We start from the raw sequence: 17,305 nt of genomic DNA on the forward strand, positions 1-17,305 counted from the left end.
ACAGTATAGGCATTCACCCTAAATCCTCCTGAAATATGCTGCTTGACGTCAGCCCAGTGAAAGAAACACCAGAACTGGCCGGCTCCTGCTGATGGCCTGTGACCACACTCACATCTCCTCCGGCAACTACCTGTGCATGGGAGAAACAGAGAAAGACACATGTTCCTGTGGCTAGGGAGGGAGACATCAGTAACTCTCCTTCAAAAATAGCATTTGGATTAAAACATGTCCTTTATTGTCCACTTAATCATTTCTGTGAACCTGATATACAACATAAAAAGAAATTTCACAAGGTCCAGAGGCCTCTTCAACTGACAGGAAACACCTTTTAGTAATTCAATTCTGCAAAGTTCTTTGATGTTTTCAAACATGGTCTCAAATGCAGTTATTTTTTTTAAAGAGCTTTAGAATAAACAGCCACTCATACCACTTAACATTCTAACCATTAATCATTTGCAGCTAAGACCCTGTATTTTTTTTTCCCTTTAGATATGAAGTATCAAACAATGAACGTATCAGGATAAAATGCTTCATACATACTTTCTCGGAACTCTCAGTGTAATAATTTATGTTCGTGGGAAATATTAAATGAAACAATATGAGGAGATTTAAGAACTTTTACTGCTCTAATGCTTACAGCTCCTGTGTCTTCTAGCCACCCAGACTGTGAAGAGTGCTTGGGATACAACTCTTTACCTGCATTTCAATGGAGCCAGAGGCATTTTTCAGTAAGTTCACTGCTTGGGTGTGAGTCATCCCCTCCGTGGAAGTGCCACAGATAGTGACAATCCTGTCCCCAACCTGCAAGGGAGACAAGAAACCAGCCTTCTGCTAAAGGAGCCGTGGAGAGTGAGGCTGGGACCGGAACAATGATCTCCTTCTCTACCCGCACATCACGTACACACTGCTCTCAGCAACTGAACTACAACTGAGGAAGCGGGTAATTTCAAGAATTAGCCCCAACAGAAAGAAGCTGTCCATGATGATGGAGTTGGGTAGTCTCCAGGGGAAGGGGGAAAACCATTCTTTCCTCTCTTCACTTCTCCTGGGGAAGAGACAGCTTCTTATTAAAGAATAAAATATCTGATATCATTTAAAGAATAAAATATCTGATATCATTTAAAGAATAAAACATCTGATATCATTTAAAACCCATAACTTCTTTAGATGTTTTTATTACACACGTTAGCTATGACTCCAAGTCAGCTGCGACTCAAGGCCAAGCCTGGCCAGCGGCTTGTTTTTGTTGACAAAGCCTGGACAGAAGACAGCCCTGCTCCTTCATGGCTTTCCCAGGGCAGAGCTGAGCCGCTGCCACAGATGCCCAAGTATTCATGATCAGTCTGGCACAGAGAAGTTTTCTGCTACGTGAAATTATCGATTTTTAAGTGCCAGTCAGTCACAAGTTCAGATATCAAAAGAGACTGAACCATTTCTAGTTTAGGGACTAAACTAAGTGGTTAAGTTGTGAGATCCTCTGTGACCCATGAGGCCACACAGATTTTACTTCATTGAGACCTGACTGGAATAGTCACCTGACTGCAGAACTGGACAGGGAGCATCAACGGGACTCCATCTCAGCATAATCCCTCAACTCTGAAGCACGTTTGGTATAGTTTCACTACGTAAATCACTTTATATGAAACTTCTGCAAAATGGATGATCAACTGCAACATAAACGATAGTTTTCAATTTAATGATGTTGCAGTGGCATTTAAGCCAGTGACACATGTAAGGAGAAAATTTCATCTCATACTGGTGTTCTGAACCACCTTGTTTTAACTTATTTCACAGAGTTGGAGACAAGTAAAAAGTAGTAAGAAACAAGAGCAGATGTTCCCGTCTCATTTACTTGTCAATCTGCACGTCACAGCAAACTCTCCTCTCTTTGTTTTCCTCACCTTTGCTCAAAGCCAACCTGCCGCGGTCAGATTAGGGATTTAAAAGCAGATACAGACACTGAAAACTGGCTGCAACAAGGGATGACATTCAAAGGGTTTATGAAACCTCTCGCCAGATCTGCAAGGGCTGCCGCAGTTATGGGGAGAACGTACCCTGAGTTTCTGGGTCTGAGCTGCAACTCCATTTGGGTGCATCATTGCAATAAATATAGGAACATCCCCAAGTGGGCTGCCCACTCCTCCAGCAATGCTGATTCCCAGTGAGTCAGTAGGCCCCTGGCATGCAAGAGATGAAAATATTTCAGTCAATGTGATATTTTAAATTGATGTTTGGTTTCTTCGGCCTGATGCTGTACAGTCAGCTCAGGTCTTGGAGGTGTGAGGTAATGCAGCTCAGGGAAACTGTATTACTTCATTTGACATGAGTCCTTAGTGTGACTTAGGAAAAGAAGCATCTGTCCAGGAAATAAAAGGAATCAAAACACATTAAATGAAAATCATGCAGTGGGGATGATGAAAAGCAGGTATACTGATGAAGTGAAAGATCCCAACTCTGGAATCAGAGAGATCTGTCTTCAAAGCCAGGAACCCACACTTATAGATGTTGGGACCTGACCAAGTTCGGCCCTCCTAACGAGTCACTAGATGTTCACGGACAAAATGGAGCTCAGAGGAGCCCTCCCGGGGGCTCGCAGAAGATATCACATGAGACGATGATAGCATGATACGTCTTCAAGAACGCTCAGCAGAGAGCAAAGGCTCAATAAGCTGTAGCTGCTTTTATGTTCTCTCTTGTGCACGGCTGTCCAGGGAATCTGTTTCACGGAAATAAGAAGGATCTGTGGGAGGCAGAGAGGCTTGCTTCACAGTATGAGAAGTGAGAGTTGGGGCGACACCTTGTGTGGGGTTGGGTGGAAGCCATTTTTGGCAATACGGGATATGCCAACAATGATTTTTCATATAAGGGCCTGTGACCTGGAAATTCAGTGAACACTACTGTGGTATTCCCGCTGTATACAACACATAATTTTTCTGATGCTATGGTAAAATAGTGAGACAGCTAATAGGAAAATACACATGGAGATGCCCCTGAGGTCAACAGAGTTTATACCGTTCTCTCTTCCCCAAGTTACCTTTTTTATTTCAACTGTTCTTAATCCCTGTATTTCAGATGCCACTGTAAAGTGAAAAAAATATGGTTATTAAAGTATTTTTATGTTCAATTAAATTTTAGTCAATGCCTGAAGTTGGAATGGAACTGAGATACAGTATATATATATATATATTTTTTTTTATAAAGAGAGAGGGTGCTCAAAGTTGCCAGTACATATGACTAAATCTGTCTCACACAGGGAATCTTTATTTTTCCAGTTGGAAAAATGTGCATACCACCCCATTTCTTCCTTCTTATTTTAATCGTTGATTATATAACTGCATAATCCACTTTGAATGAGTCAAGAGCAGAACAGGCTTTGGATAGAAAGACACATGTGCACAGCTGAGAAAAATAAAGTCATGGACACATTAAAAGGAATTCATGGACTTAAGTGGCTAAATTTCTAGAATATTAGTCACATTGCAAACAGAGATTGCCATATGGTTAGTTCTTCAATTTGAACAACTTTCAACTAATGCTCCAAGCCAAAAAACCCTCTGCATCATGATTTCATGTAATTAAAACACAGGAGGATCACACTAATTTTCTCAATCAAAATTTTTGCAGTCTTCATGGAAAAAGAAGTCTTCACTTAATAGCATCTTCTGAATTATTGGTGTTAGATTAAACAGAAAAAGGAAATAAAAATCAAGCACACCAGTCTGCTTAGTAAGAAAAAAATCACAGAATCAGGATTCTAATGTTTAGTGTATCTTATAGAAAAAACAACGAATGGAAAAACTAAACAACAAAGACACAGCTTCATGTTGTTCAGAGTTATTTGCCAACACATACCTTTGCACCCATATTAGGATATGAAAAGATTTGGGGAACAAGAGCTCAGAGGTAAATTAATACAGGGGGAAAAAAATCAGTGTTGGTTACCAAAATTCAAACCAGTAAATCATGCTGAAAATATCAAATCGATCTTACGTGCATTCTTCTTCAAGCTACTTTCTAGTGACTCAGAGGTGCTGGATCCAGAAAGTGGAAAAGTGAATGATGACAGGCTGCCTTCACTCATCTACAAATACACAACAATTATTTTAGAAAGTGTTGAAGTAATAATATCCCCTAAATACCACTTATTTCAGAATTAAATTTTTTAAAAAGATTTTATTTATTTATTTGACAGAGAGAGAGAGCACAAGCAGGCAGAGTGGCAGGCACAGGGAGAGAGAGAAGCAGGCTCCCCACCGAGCAAGGAGCCCAATGCAGGACTTGATCCCAGGACCCCAGGATCATGACCTGAGTCGAAGGCAGACACTTAACAACTGAGCCACCCAGGCGTCCCAACAGAATTAAATTCTTTTAATGCATCTAGAGAGAAATGTCTGTGAAGCAACAGTTAAGCAACAGTGGCATTTGATAATTTGAAATCTAATGATTTTTTTTCTTTTTATGCAATAATTTGCCTAGTGACCTAAATAAATTGAAGCTAAAAGAATGAATGAGATTGATTCCAACAAACTAAAATTTAAGTGGCTTTTCATATTTTCATAGTTTCATTCAAGCTAAATTTAAACTGATGTTGTACACAGACTGGGGCTTATGAAGAAACTGTGAAATAGGGTCAACTGGAAATGAATGGTAGTGTTGAAGGGCTGAGTAAAGGGTCTTTAAGGATAGGCTGACGCAGACACACGTGAGCAGGGGCATGCCACAACCCTGAACAGACACGGCCGTGAGCTTCATCCACAGTGGCAAGCTTCTACAGTTCACTTTACATGGGATTTTTTCAGTTGAATACTGATAAATATTTGTTATAAAATACTTTAAAAATACATCACCTTGGTAGGCTTTACAGATATTAATTGGTTAATTTGCACAATTATGGGAAGAGAAACAAAGAACAGTTGAAAGGAAATTCTTGAGAATGACTTGCAAACTACTCAAGGGCTTCACTGTGTTCACCCGTCCACGCTCACCTGTGGCTCTTCCCACGTCAGACTGCAGCCCACTCTGCTGAGCTGCCAGAGACCCAGCCTGTGCGTGGACCCCATCAGGGCCATCGTGGAGTTGCTCTGGCCCATGGACTATATCACCCTGATGAAGCCCACAGCTACCCACCTGGCTGCTTTGAGAAGGCCTCCTTTCTGAATGAAATGGACCAGCTTTGATTCTTCCAACTTCCAAGGTCACTGTGCCTAGGGAACACTAGTGGAGTGGTTGTTTTAGGAAACTGTTTAAATAAGATGCTACAAAAATAGCATGAAAGTTCCTCAAAAAGTTGAAAATAGAGCTACCCTATGACCCAGCAATTGCACTACTGGGTATTTACCCTAAAGATACAAATGTAGTGATCCAAAGGGGCACATGCACCTGAATATTTATATCAGCAATGTCCACAATAGCCAAACTATGGAAAGAACCTAGATGTCCATCAACAGATGAATGGATAAAGAAGATGTGGTATATATATATATATATATATATACACACAAATATATATATATATTCCATATATATATATATGGAAATACTATGCAGCCATCAAAAGAAATGAAATCTTGCCATTTGCAACGACATGGATGGAACTGGAGGGTATTATGCTGAGCGAAATAAGTCAATCAGAGAGAGATAATTATCATATGATCTCCCTGATATGAGGAATTTGAGAAGCAGGGCGGGGGGTTGTTGGGGGGAAGAGAGGGGAAAAAATGAAACAAGATGGGATCGGGAGGGAGACAAACCATAAGAGACTCTTAATCTCACAAAACAAACTGAGGGTTGCTGGGGGGTAGGGGTTTAGGGATAGGGTGGCTGGGTTATGGACACAGAGGAGGCTATGTGCTATGGTGAGTGCTGTGAAGTGTGTAAGCCTGATGATTCACAGACCTGTATCCCTGGGGCAAATAATACATGTTATTTGTTATATGTTCTATGTTAATAAAAAATAATAAATAAATAAATAATAAATTAAAAAAAAATAAATCCTTTTGGGATTTCCATAGACAAGGATACCTCCAATCCTTTGTGGAAAGAGCCTTTCTAAAACATAAAAAAGAATAACATCAAGCAACAGCAGCAGCAACACCCAGTGTCTGTCTCACAACCTCATGGTTTACATGGAGACTGTGCTGAGGAGAAGAGAGACTGAGAATCGAGCTACTGTCTCATGAAGCATACTGGTTTAGATATGCCAAATACACCAACTCAAGGCTTACAAAACAAAACAGAAACAGTAAGACAACCGTGACCATGACAACTTGTTTTGTCCTTAACAGATAACTGGGCAAACTATCACCACACTTACACCCAACAAACCGATTACACCATCCTGAAATAAGCCACATTGCTATAAACACAAAACAGGAATTGAAGACAACTTCCCTATGACCTTTGACACAGAAATCACAGGCATGCAAAAAGTACTGTATCATCTAAGGTGAAAGCACAGTGAGGTATTTTGAGATCCTGGATTTTTGGAGTTAGACATACAGGTTTGAATCTTACTCTCTGATTTACCAGCTCTGGGGCCTTAGTGGATGTCTACCTTGAAAAGTCTTTTATTTAATAATAAAAAAATACACAGTATAATAAAGAGCTATTACAGATTTATTATTTAGAAATTTATCACTAAAATATGGTTATCTTACCTAGAAATGTGCCTCATTTGAGAAAACATTTTAAATAAAGAGCACCCAGTGCTTATTTGACCGCGGTCACCCAGTGAGTATCTCTTCCTTCTCCCATCCTGCTGCCCAGAGGGCTCGCCAGCCTTTGAGCTTTACCTTTAGCAAAGCAGCCACAGCCTCCTGGGTGGCGTTACGGACGTCCTCTCCATTCACAGTCAGTATCTGGTCTCCCTGCACCAGTCTTCCGTCTGCATCGGCAATCCCTCCTTTGACGATGTCTGACACAAATACTCCAGTATCATTTCTGTAAACATAATTTGGAATTTCACCTCCTTTCTGACAAGTTTCTTTAATCTGCTTCCTCAACCCTTTTCCTCTGCTGCCACAGGTCCCTCACAGTATGCCTCTATCTCTCATCAATGGAATTCTTTGTTGCAAGAACATATTTAATTCTCATTGGCCAAATCATGAGTTTTTTGAGGTCAGGAACCATGTCTTATTTAACATGTTCCCCAGAACTTAATGTATTCCCTGTCACACAGCAGGTGCTCAAGAAATACCAAATAGGGCACCCAGGTGGCTCAGTCGGTTAAGAATCTGTCTTCAGTCCAGGTCATGATCCCGGGTTTTCGGGATCGAGTCCTGCATTCCTGGACTCCAGTCCTACATTGGGCTCCCGACCTAGCAGGGGGTCTGTTTCTCCCTCTGCCCCTCACCCCACTCATGTTCTTGTGCTTTCTCGCTCTCTCGAATAAATAAAATCTTTCAAAAGAAAGAAATTCCAAATAGTTTTTATCTAATAGCCTCAAGATCCCCCAAAAGACTAACTTAAAAAGCTCAAAATGAGGTCTTTAGACTAGCTCCCTTCCTGAGTGGGCTGACTACAGCTACTCACAGAACACCAGCAGCTGATAAAGATTGACTACTGCTATAAAAGGGCTGAAATTCAATCATTTCCAAAGATCATGAGGTTTGCCCTCTTCATTCGTACCTCTTCCCAACAATACTTAATCCCAGGCCTTTCCCTGGCTTCTTCTGTAGCTCGACAGTGAGGGTGTCATACACATCTTCCTCTTTGTACGGAGCCTCCTCTCTGTAGAGTGTCAGCCGCACTCTTTGTGGAGTCTGTCTCAGGACATTAATTGCTTCATCATGTGTGGCCTTTCTCAAGTCAATCCCATTCACCTGTACAGAAATGGGACACTGTGAGGACCCAGGTCTGTCAAATAAGGAAAGAACAAAAAGGAAGTGAAAGAAACAAAGGAAACAGAGACCACCCTTCCCAGAGTAGCTTTTTCTTTGTTAATTATGAAGGTACCTCTAGAATCTGATCTCCAGCCCAGAGTCTTCCATCTTTACAAGCTGCTCCTTCTTCATAAACTTCGTGGATAATAATGGCGCCCTAAGGGCCCAGACAAAACATATTCATGCTTTAGCCCATTCTTCCTAAGACTGCTAAGCAGAAAGGAAGTCAAAACACACCGTACTTTTAAATATAATGTGAAGGGTTATATACTCACTGGATCCATAGGGAGTCATATCAAAAGTCAAAGAAAAGTATAATGGAATTTTTGCTACAATACTCAAAGAAGTTTACATATCTTTCTAATGACAGTATAAAGAAAAAATTATGAAACATACAAATCATACATATGTACCTATAATAGGTATACATCACCTTTCCTATCACAAATGAAATTGGCAGATATACTTCACTTTTCTTAGCCACAAATGCAATAATTAGATTTTAAAAGATTTTTGACATTTAGAAAATTTTGTCTATAATTATCCAGTTTTTCAGACTCCTTTCAATATGGGCCCAACCCTAACATATCCAGTCAGTAAAAAGGCAATTAAAATATGGCAAAGACCGGTAAACTAACAGAAATATTTTGAACCTAAAAGTTCACAATCACAAGTGTAACTATCTTATTGAGTCAGCACTCACTTACTTAAAATAAAAGTCCCAGTACCCAGTTTTCAGTGTTTGCTCTTTGAATTAAAATAACAATGAATTATGCATTTTTCTAAGCTTTTATGTTTCATTTAATAAAACAGATAGGACTCTCCCTGATAGCGATCTCTCAGGGCTCACTGGAGGGGCTGCTGTGTATCTGAAGCACCTCGGGGAACGTCCTCACCAGCAGAGTGTCCGACCCTCCAACGATGCTCAGGCCCAGCCCTGTTCGCCCTTTGGAAATCTCAATGGTGGTTTCGCAGCCTGGGATGATGGGGCAGGTTGCAGGATCAGAAGCAAAGATCGCTGGTGTTGACGACCTGCTTGTACCTAAAAGTAAATTTTAAAATGAAAATAAATACAAATACAAATAGATCAGATGGTATAAACAACAAACTCACCACCCCACCCCACCTCCGTTGCCTGTCAGGGACAGAGCAGAAAAAGGGCCCAAGGTTACAGACAAGAAAGATTTCAGATTTACCTTAATCTTTTAGTTATATTTTAAACATATCCAACAAAATGATTAAATCACCATTAATTTAGGGTGGTGGATACAAAGTTACGTTTTGCACTATGGTACATTTTCTAAAATGCTAGGGATGATATGTGTAAAGGAGCAAGAGCAGAGAGCTGAGCTGAGCCTCTGGTTTCATGCTGATATGCCACACTTCACTAGAGCCAAACAACCTCTTATGAAATTATTATTTGTACAACTCAGAACTGAGGTATGTAGTGTTCATCTAAAAACACATTCTGGGAAGACCACAAAAACACAAAGCACATCATCATATCAGTAATTCTGCTTGTGGTGCCTGCATTTCAAGGCTTTTTATGTTTTGATTTTGGTTTTCCTTTTCTTCCTATCCTAGAGCATCTCTTCTTATGTAATCAAATCTGTGCACATAAGCAACTGGATTTAATATCTGAGTTTATAAAACAACAAGTGAGACTCACAAGCAGTTTCTTTCTTTGCGTGTCTCACTCGATGTTTTAGAAACTCAGATATTAAAATCTGGTGCATATATGCTCAGGATTGAAGAGATAAAATAGGTTATGAGAAAACAAGGAGATTATAATTTCAAACCTTGTTTTATGACAGTCTTCATATCATATGTTTTATGATATACCAAAGAGCATACAGCACATGTCATGTTTTGAAAAAGCTGAGACACTTGGTAGAGTAGCTTTAGGCAAGAGGCTCTCTCTTTAGGAAATCAGAGACAGACTAATTCTTGCTCCTGAAATGGTAAGAGCAGGTGTAAAGATATTTCTCTTATGTTACATTTTCATGTAGCATTTCACATTTTCATAGACAATGCTATTTTGGGATCAACATAAAATTGAAAAAGGAGACAATTTCCATAAAACCTTTTAACGTTTCAGTGAGCTACCCAGTCTTTCTAAATAAAGGATTACTTTGACCAGATATGTATTACTTTAAGAATTTTTTTGTCTAACTATGTTATATATGTTTTAAACTGCTGTATCCTTAAAAACCTGTCAAAAGAACTTAATGTTTCAGTCTGGAGGCCAAAAGAGATTTTTTTCTTCCATTGCAGAAAAAGCCTATATGTTTTACTTTTTTCAATGCTGCAAAGCTTGAAATTTACTGTCTTATTTTTTTTCTTTTTTATATACATAAAAAATAAGCAGAAATCATTACAATGGTGAGTCAAGGAAACTGAGGTACACACTTAGATATCTTGTAAGGATTGATCCCTCTTCCATTTTTTTTTTCAATTATTTAAAGTTTTTTTGTTTTTTTTTTTATATGACAGAGAGCACAAGTAGGCAGAAAGGCAGGCAGAGAAAGGGGGGAAGCAGGCTCCCTGCTGAGTGTAATTTTTAATTTTAATTTGTAATTTTTAATTACTGCTCTAATTTTTGTCAAAAAGTAGCTTAAATGGATAATTTGCCTCAATTTGCTACACTGGCATTTTCATGATGCTCACAAGTCTCATTCTATGGTCCACATACAACCATTTTCATATAAAGGATCTACGACTCCGAAATGACAGAACTCAGATCAATTGTGCTAACTTTAGCAATGACTATTGTTTTTAAGAGTTTTTTTGTAATGCAAGGCACTGTATCCATTTTACCGATTAGAATACTGAGGCTTTAGAGAAGTTACATTACTTGCTCAATATAAAAAAAGGAATATTCAAAATGATGATGCTACTTCATTGGTCAAATGCGTGGAATCACAGGTACCTTCAGCAAAAGATCCTTGGAGAGCAAAGAGCAGCTTTAGAGACTCAGAGTGGGAGGATGGATTCCCTAAGGCCCTGTGGCTGGTTAATGTGCAGCACACAGATCCCTGCCTAACAGTCCAGTGATCTTTCCTCAGGAGCCCCTCTCCTTATACCATCTTTTCACCAAAGCGTTCCCTGGCAATGGCCTTTCAAACATTCAAGCAGGTGGCTCCCAAGCAGGAAGCTGCCCCTGGGGGGGTTCAGTGCACCACACAAGCAGGAACCACAAGAGACTTACTTGGGATGGACTCTGGTTCCGGGGAGCCAGAAGATGGCGCCATCGGAGACAAGGAGCTGCTTTTCTGTTCTCCACTGGCCATACCAGCCGCCGAAGCCACAGTCTGGGGGTCACGATTCTCAGCACAAATGCTAAGTTTCACTGTTGTCTTTGCTGTTTTCAAAAGACTAATAAACTGGCAGGGTGTTGGTGTGGCAGAGAAACAAAATTCAAAAGCAGATTAGTAGACATAAATCAGTAAGTCACTGTTACAATTGGAATCCCTTTCCTTGTCAGCACTTGAGAAGTCAAGAAAGAATACTTGTCATTTCTTTCTTGTTTCTCAGTTGCTGATATTAAGGCCAAAGTTTATTTCTATTTTAAGTCTAGTTTTGACCATATTGTTCTTTATACAAGTACAGGGTTTTCAATGTTTGACATTTCTAATTAATCTCATCCCTACAAACTTAGAAGATATATAAATATATATACATACATATATATACACTTCCTGATTCTACTGAGAATCTGAAACAACTTACACAACCCTTTTAAGAAAATGGAAACTCAGCAGGGTAAGGAAAACTGCAACCTAAGAGTCAAGCCAAATGGAAAGTTAAAACATGGACATATGGGCTAAAGGGTTCAACCTATACAATTATTAAAGTTGAATTTGAAAAATGGTTTAAGCTTCTTGCTGGCCAGTGTAGAAATAAAAACATTTGCACACTAAATCTCAAACACAGCTTTTTTTCTTGTACTTAATCTATGAAATGCCTCAAGTGAAACAACTAGTAAGTTTTACCACTTTTGAGGACAATAAAACTCATAACGGTTTAATCCCAATGAAAGTAATGCATTTAATGACTGAGTCTGTTTATAAAACAACAGACAAAGTGGATATTTATTGGAGCAAATATTCATAAAAATTTCTTCGGTCTTAACATGAAGTTGACCTTCGTTTAGAAGTTACAAGTTTCTGGGGCAAATAATACATTACATATTAATAAAAACAATTAAAAAAAAGGAGTTGTAAGTTTTTCCAAGGGAAAATGGAAATGATATTTATAAAAAATGCCCACTGAACACCGGATTTTCTAGGCAATAGAAAATACGTTAATATCATTTGACTAGAAAAATAGAAAATAGAAATTGAAGAACTTCCAAAGAATCCCTTCTTTTCCTTAATGATATCTGTCTAATACAAAGTCTAGTAGAGCTACATGGTTCCAATTCCCTATAACCCCCCACCCCCCACCCCCCACACACACATTGGCCATGCCCACGGAAGGGCTAACAGTGTTTTTTGCTTCCTTTGGGAAATGTACCTTTTCAACAGGATAGCCAACAACGACTTCATCGTCTACAGCCAAAATCTGATCTCCAACTTTGAGCCGTCCGTCCTAAATGGAAACATGTTAAGATTTAGGGTGATTTTATAGAACTAATCCCCTTCTCCACCACTTTATGACAGTGAGAAGGCCTCACCTTGGCTGCCACCCCATGCTCGGTTAGACTCTTTATGATGACTCCGCTAAGCGTATCTTCCTCACTGATGGCAATGCCCAAGCCCCCTTGGTCCTAGAGAAATAGTAACAATTTAGAAAACTTGAAGCAGATAAAATTTATCCAAAGGAAAGGTATATGGCCATAACTTCTGAACATTATCTTCTACCCCAGGGCTAGAAAACAGATTAAAACCAATCTAAAGTTCATTAACAGAAATCTCTTAAGCAAACTTTCAAACTTTTTAATGGAAATAAATTTTCTTCTATCAAATATTCAAATGTATTCATTCCTCCCATACGTTTACGATTTCTAATGCATTTACCCTATATATGCAGTTACACATCTCTAGTAACTTTTAGCAAAATATCCAGAGAATAAAATGCATTCAATAACTGAATGAATATACAACATTTCCAATGCAGTTTTGTGAACTGGCTGATGCAGTAAGTCATTTAAAAAAAAAAAATCAACCAGCTTCCTCTTCCTGGCCTACAGCGAAGAAGTAACAACCCAATCAGGCCCCTTCATCCCATCCCTTCTCCTGAGTAGACAGACTACAATTACTTCTGCATGCTCTGTCCTTTCTGGGGCTGAATACCCAACATTGTTTCCCCAGACACTTGTGTTTTGATTTGGTGCAGAGTGAAAACACTCTTAACTCTGAGTCCAGGGACGTGCACTGAAAACCTGCCAAGCCTAGAAAGCTATACGTATTTTGTCTATATTTTCCACATTTTCTTTTATCAAGACCAAATATTCAATAGTAAGACTTTTGTGTTTCTTCAATGTTTACATTAATAAAATTAAAATGGGGTTTTGAGTATTTTCATTCTGGTTAGGGCTAGCAACCATTTTCATTGTAGTTTCTACCCAGGAAAATGTAAAGCAAAAGAGAGAAAAAGGAGATTTTGCCATGGTTTCTATGAAATGGATACGTGAGAGCCGCGCTTGCCACCAGGCATTTAGGATCATGACTGTGACATCAAGGTAAGGCCACACCATCATTTTAAAGATTATCAACATCGGGGCTTTTCTGAGGCAAAGCATTCATGTTTGATGAGTTTTGACTGTCATTGTGCATCTCTCTACACCACACTCTCTTTCCGCAGAATCAGTCACATTTGTAAGACACAGAAAACTGCATTTTTAGGGTGAGCAGAGCTCGGTTCTCATTTACTTCCTGTCTAGCTGTAGGAAGTTGGATATGCCACATAACGTGTCTAAACCTCAATTTTCTTATCTAAAAAATGAGTAATAACACAGCTGACCCTTGAACAATGTGGGAGTTGGGTGCTGACCCCTCTGCACATATGAAAATCCATGCATAATTTGACTCCTCAAAAAATGAACTATTTAGAGCCTTGTTGACTGAAAGTGTTATCAATAAAAACAGCTGAATAACTCATTTTGTATGTTATGTGGAGTATATACCGTATTCTTCCAATGAAGCTAGAGAAAAGAAAACGTTATTAAGAAAATCATAAGGAAGAGAAAATACATCTGCGGTCCTATACTGCATTTATCAGAAACCTCCACTTAGAAGTGGACCCACACAGTTCAAACCATGTTGTTCTTGACCAATCATGAGACTGCTGTGCGGTAAGAAAGGGACTGGAAACCTGATGTGCTATATACAGTGTTGTTATTACACATACCCTCCTTCTACTTATTACCCTACAGGAAATAATCAAATATATTTCAGATACATTTTCTAAACTTGCCAGGATTTTGAGACCCTGAGTCCCGATCTAGCTGGTGAAAGAATCAGGCTTAATGAAGGAAGGTGAACGTGCTACCAAAAAGACGAATACATCTAATTCAGCTAAACACTCAATTTGGGATTTTCTATACCAATGGTCTTTCCTATTACCACAAAGAAATATTTGTTTGAATAAGTAATACGCTACATCTACAATGACTGTATGTATTCAACTCTGAGATCTGATTCTATCATTGCCTATTCTCTTATGTGCAGTCAGAAAAGTACCTTAGCAGTCCAGAGGGCATTTGCTGGTTGTTTACTTAACAACATTATCATATTCCTTCCTACAGGCTCCTAGATTTTTGTCAGAATATCCCACCCCCTCCCCCTGCTGCCTCAAACAACATACAAGAGCATGCTCTCGCTCTTGCTCGTTCTCTCTCTGCCTATGTTTTGGGTGGTGATTTTAAAATACGCTCACAAACTCCTTCAAGAAGGGGATCCTGGATGTGTGATGGACTTGGGTTACTTAACTGTAAAATAGAGAATAAAGCAGAAGGAATGGTGCGTTATTTCCACACCTGTGTCAAAGGCATCGGGAGCTCTGTCCTTGCTCTCTCTTGGATCCCATGCTCTGAGGGAAGCCAGGTCCATGTTATGAGGACATGAAAGCAGCACCACAGACAGCCAATGTGGCTCCCTCCCAGTGCTCATTTAAGTCAGCCATCCCAGATGCGGCTCTTCCGGCCTGGGTCAAGCATTCCTATGACACCAGTCCTAGCTGGCACTTTGCTGTCAAACTGTACAGAGCCTGACCAGACCACCCAGCTGAATGGCTCCCAGATCCCTGACCCACAGAAATAGAGATAATAAATGTCTATTGTTTTAAGATTCTAAATTTTGTGGTAATCTGTTATGTAACAGTGGATAAATAACTCCAAGGACGGAGTCTGAATGACTTGGTTCAACAGTACAGTTCTATTCCCATGGCCACAGTCCCAAGCTCAGGAGCTGGAGTGTGAACAGAGCTGACTCAACTAGCATGGGTTTCAGGACTTTTACTCAGAATGATGGCACAGCCACTTTCCTCCCAAGCCCCTGACCACAGGTGAGAGAAGCAGCACATGACCCCAGCTATGGCTGGCAGACATTCTAAGACAGAGGAAGACCAGCCTTGGGATACAGCTGACCACTGACAGCTGTGCAGGAAGAGGAAAAGAACTGGCTCTTGATGACACTACTGAGCCACAGATCAACTATCCTGGAAGATTGCTGCCCAGGAACCTGAGCCCATATCCCCCTCTTTCACTAAGCCTATAGGAGAAAGGTTTTTTGTTATTAGCAACAGGCAGTGTCCTAAGAGGAGCCATGAGCTACGCATCTGTATATATAATATGCCCCAGTCCCACTTAAAATACTACAAAAATAAACATATCCATAAACACATCTAAAGACAATCAACTGGCATCAGAAGAGTAGGATGAAATACAAATAAGGATAACGGGGTGTGAGTGCGGTTTCCCAGCTGAATGCTTAGCTCTTCACCTCACTGCTGCCACGGGACATACAGCCCATAACAGAAAAAGGTCTGAGAGACACTGTTCTGAGCCAGTTATCAAAACACCACCATAGAGAGAAGGTGAAACAAATTAAGGAAACTTCGTTATGGAGTAACAGTTGTATCATTCAACAGCCAGAAGAGAGTGAACAAGAATTAAAAGTAGAACGAAGTCAAACCACCATTATTATCAGGAGAGCTATTTTGAAATTTGGAAGATTCCCCAAAAATTCAGAAAAAAACTTCTTAATGCTATTTGAAGACGTTCACCTTATAAAACTCATATGGACTTGAAATGGATCTCTAAAAATTGTGCAAGGTTGCTTTGAGGTACAGGTACTTTCCTAGGACAAAACTGCTTAAAAACCAATCTTGAATCAAGAATCTTTTGTCTGTAAAGTGAATAAGCATTTCAGTCAGTCACTAAGGGTTCAGATTATACACACTATAAATTTCCTGCTTATATTTCTATTTTCCCACTTAAAAAAGATTAAAAAGAAAAGAAAATAATCAGGTCGTCTGGTGGCTCAGTCAGTTAAGCGTCTGACTCTTGATTTCAGCTGAAGTGTTGATCTCAGAGTCGTGAGATCAGGTCCGGGGTGGGCTCCAAACTGGGTGTGGAGCCTGCTTAAGATTCTCTCTCTGCCTCTCCCTCTGGTCCACTCTACCCCACCCCCAACCCAGCCGTGCATTCTCTCTCTCATAAAAAAAAAAAAAAAAAAAAATTAATCTGTCCAGAGAGTTTCTAAGGAGTCAAAACAGAATTAGAAATGGCCTGTTACTATCATTTCTTTATTGAAACTGTTATGAAAACCATTCTCTCCTTCCCGACTCTCCTGTACTTGATGTCTTTCCCAGCGCACAACAGCATGTAAGCTGTCTTCCATTCTTCCCTCCTGCATACTTAGTATGAACTATGCCACCCATACTATATGATAATGGGAGAAAAAGTAACAGATTCTTCTTTTTCAACCTGTTTGCAATATAGATGTATAAAAAATTTATCCACATGAATGTTTATACATGAGACATGTTTGAGCCAGGCACAGCTAAACGACAAATAAATGAAGACATTACCAGTAAGCATTCTATCGGCCAGAATACCGAAGGAATATTTCCAAATAAACAGACATGAGATTAAGCTAGATTTTCAGTCATACAGGACTTAGATAATCTAAAAGAGAGCAGAAGGGCACCCCAAGTTGTATAAGCACAGGTAAGGAGGGATGAATTCTTAAAATAAATGGCCGTGGGCCCTTGAAACATTCAGTCTGAATGAAGTAGAAGATTCTTATAAGCAACATACAGGTTTCGGAAAGGTAAATGGGCCCCAGGCCCGAGTTGAAACAAGGAATGGAAAATGGGACTTGGAGGTGTAAGACCAGAGTTTAAGTTCTAACTCTATCATTCTGAGCAATGAGGACTGTTATAAGTGGGAAAAATAAAATGATCTCACAGGTTGCTGAGAA

At 39.6% G+C, this 17,305-nt stretch overlaps 1 protein-coding gene across 1 annotated transcript in view; it reads right to left on the minus strand.

Annotated features, from left to right (window-relative positions):
- The window catches only part of LOC111156614 (multiple PDZ domain crumbs cell polarity complex component), a 137,234-nt gene that overhangs the window by 4,190 nt on the left and 115,739 nt on the right, over nt 1-17,305 (minus strand). The window contains exons 33-45 of the mRNA XM_022517608.1: nt 12,556-12,648; nt 12,396-12,470; nt 11,089-11,263; nt 8,777-8,922; nt 7,954-8,037; nt 7,627-7,820; nt 6,792-6,939; nt 5,128-5,214; nt 3,991-4,081; nt 3,035-3,078; nt 2,055-2,177; nt 697-801; nt 18-130 (exon numbers count right to left, since the gene is read on the minus strand). Of these exons, the coding sequence (XP_022373316.1) occupies nt 18-130; nt 697-801; nt 2,055-2,177; nt 3,035-3,078; nt 3,991-4,081; nt 5,128-5,214; nt 6,792-6,939; nt 7,627-7,820; nt 7,954-8,037; nt 8,777-8,922; nt 11,089-11,263; nt 12,396-12,470; nt 12,556-12,648 (1,478 nt within the window). The remainder of the gene's footprint in view (nt 1-17; nt 131-696; nt 802-2,054; nt 2,178-3,034; nt 3,079-3,990; nt 4,082-5,127; nt 5,215-6,791; nt 6,940-7,626; nt 7,821-7,953; nt 8,038-8,776; nt 8,923-11,088; nt 11,264-12,395; nt 12,471-12,555; nt 12,649-17,305) is intronic.

This window comes from Enhydra lutris, unplaced genomic scaffold (genome assembly GCF_002288905.1).
Source record: "Enhydra lutris kenyoni isolate GAN:26980312 unplaced genomic scaffold, ASM228890v2 scaffoldscaffold47, whole genome shotgun sequence".
Taxonomy (NCBI): Eukaryota; Metazoa; Chordata; class Mammalia; order Carnivora; family Mustelidae; genus Enhydra; species Enhydra lutris.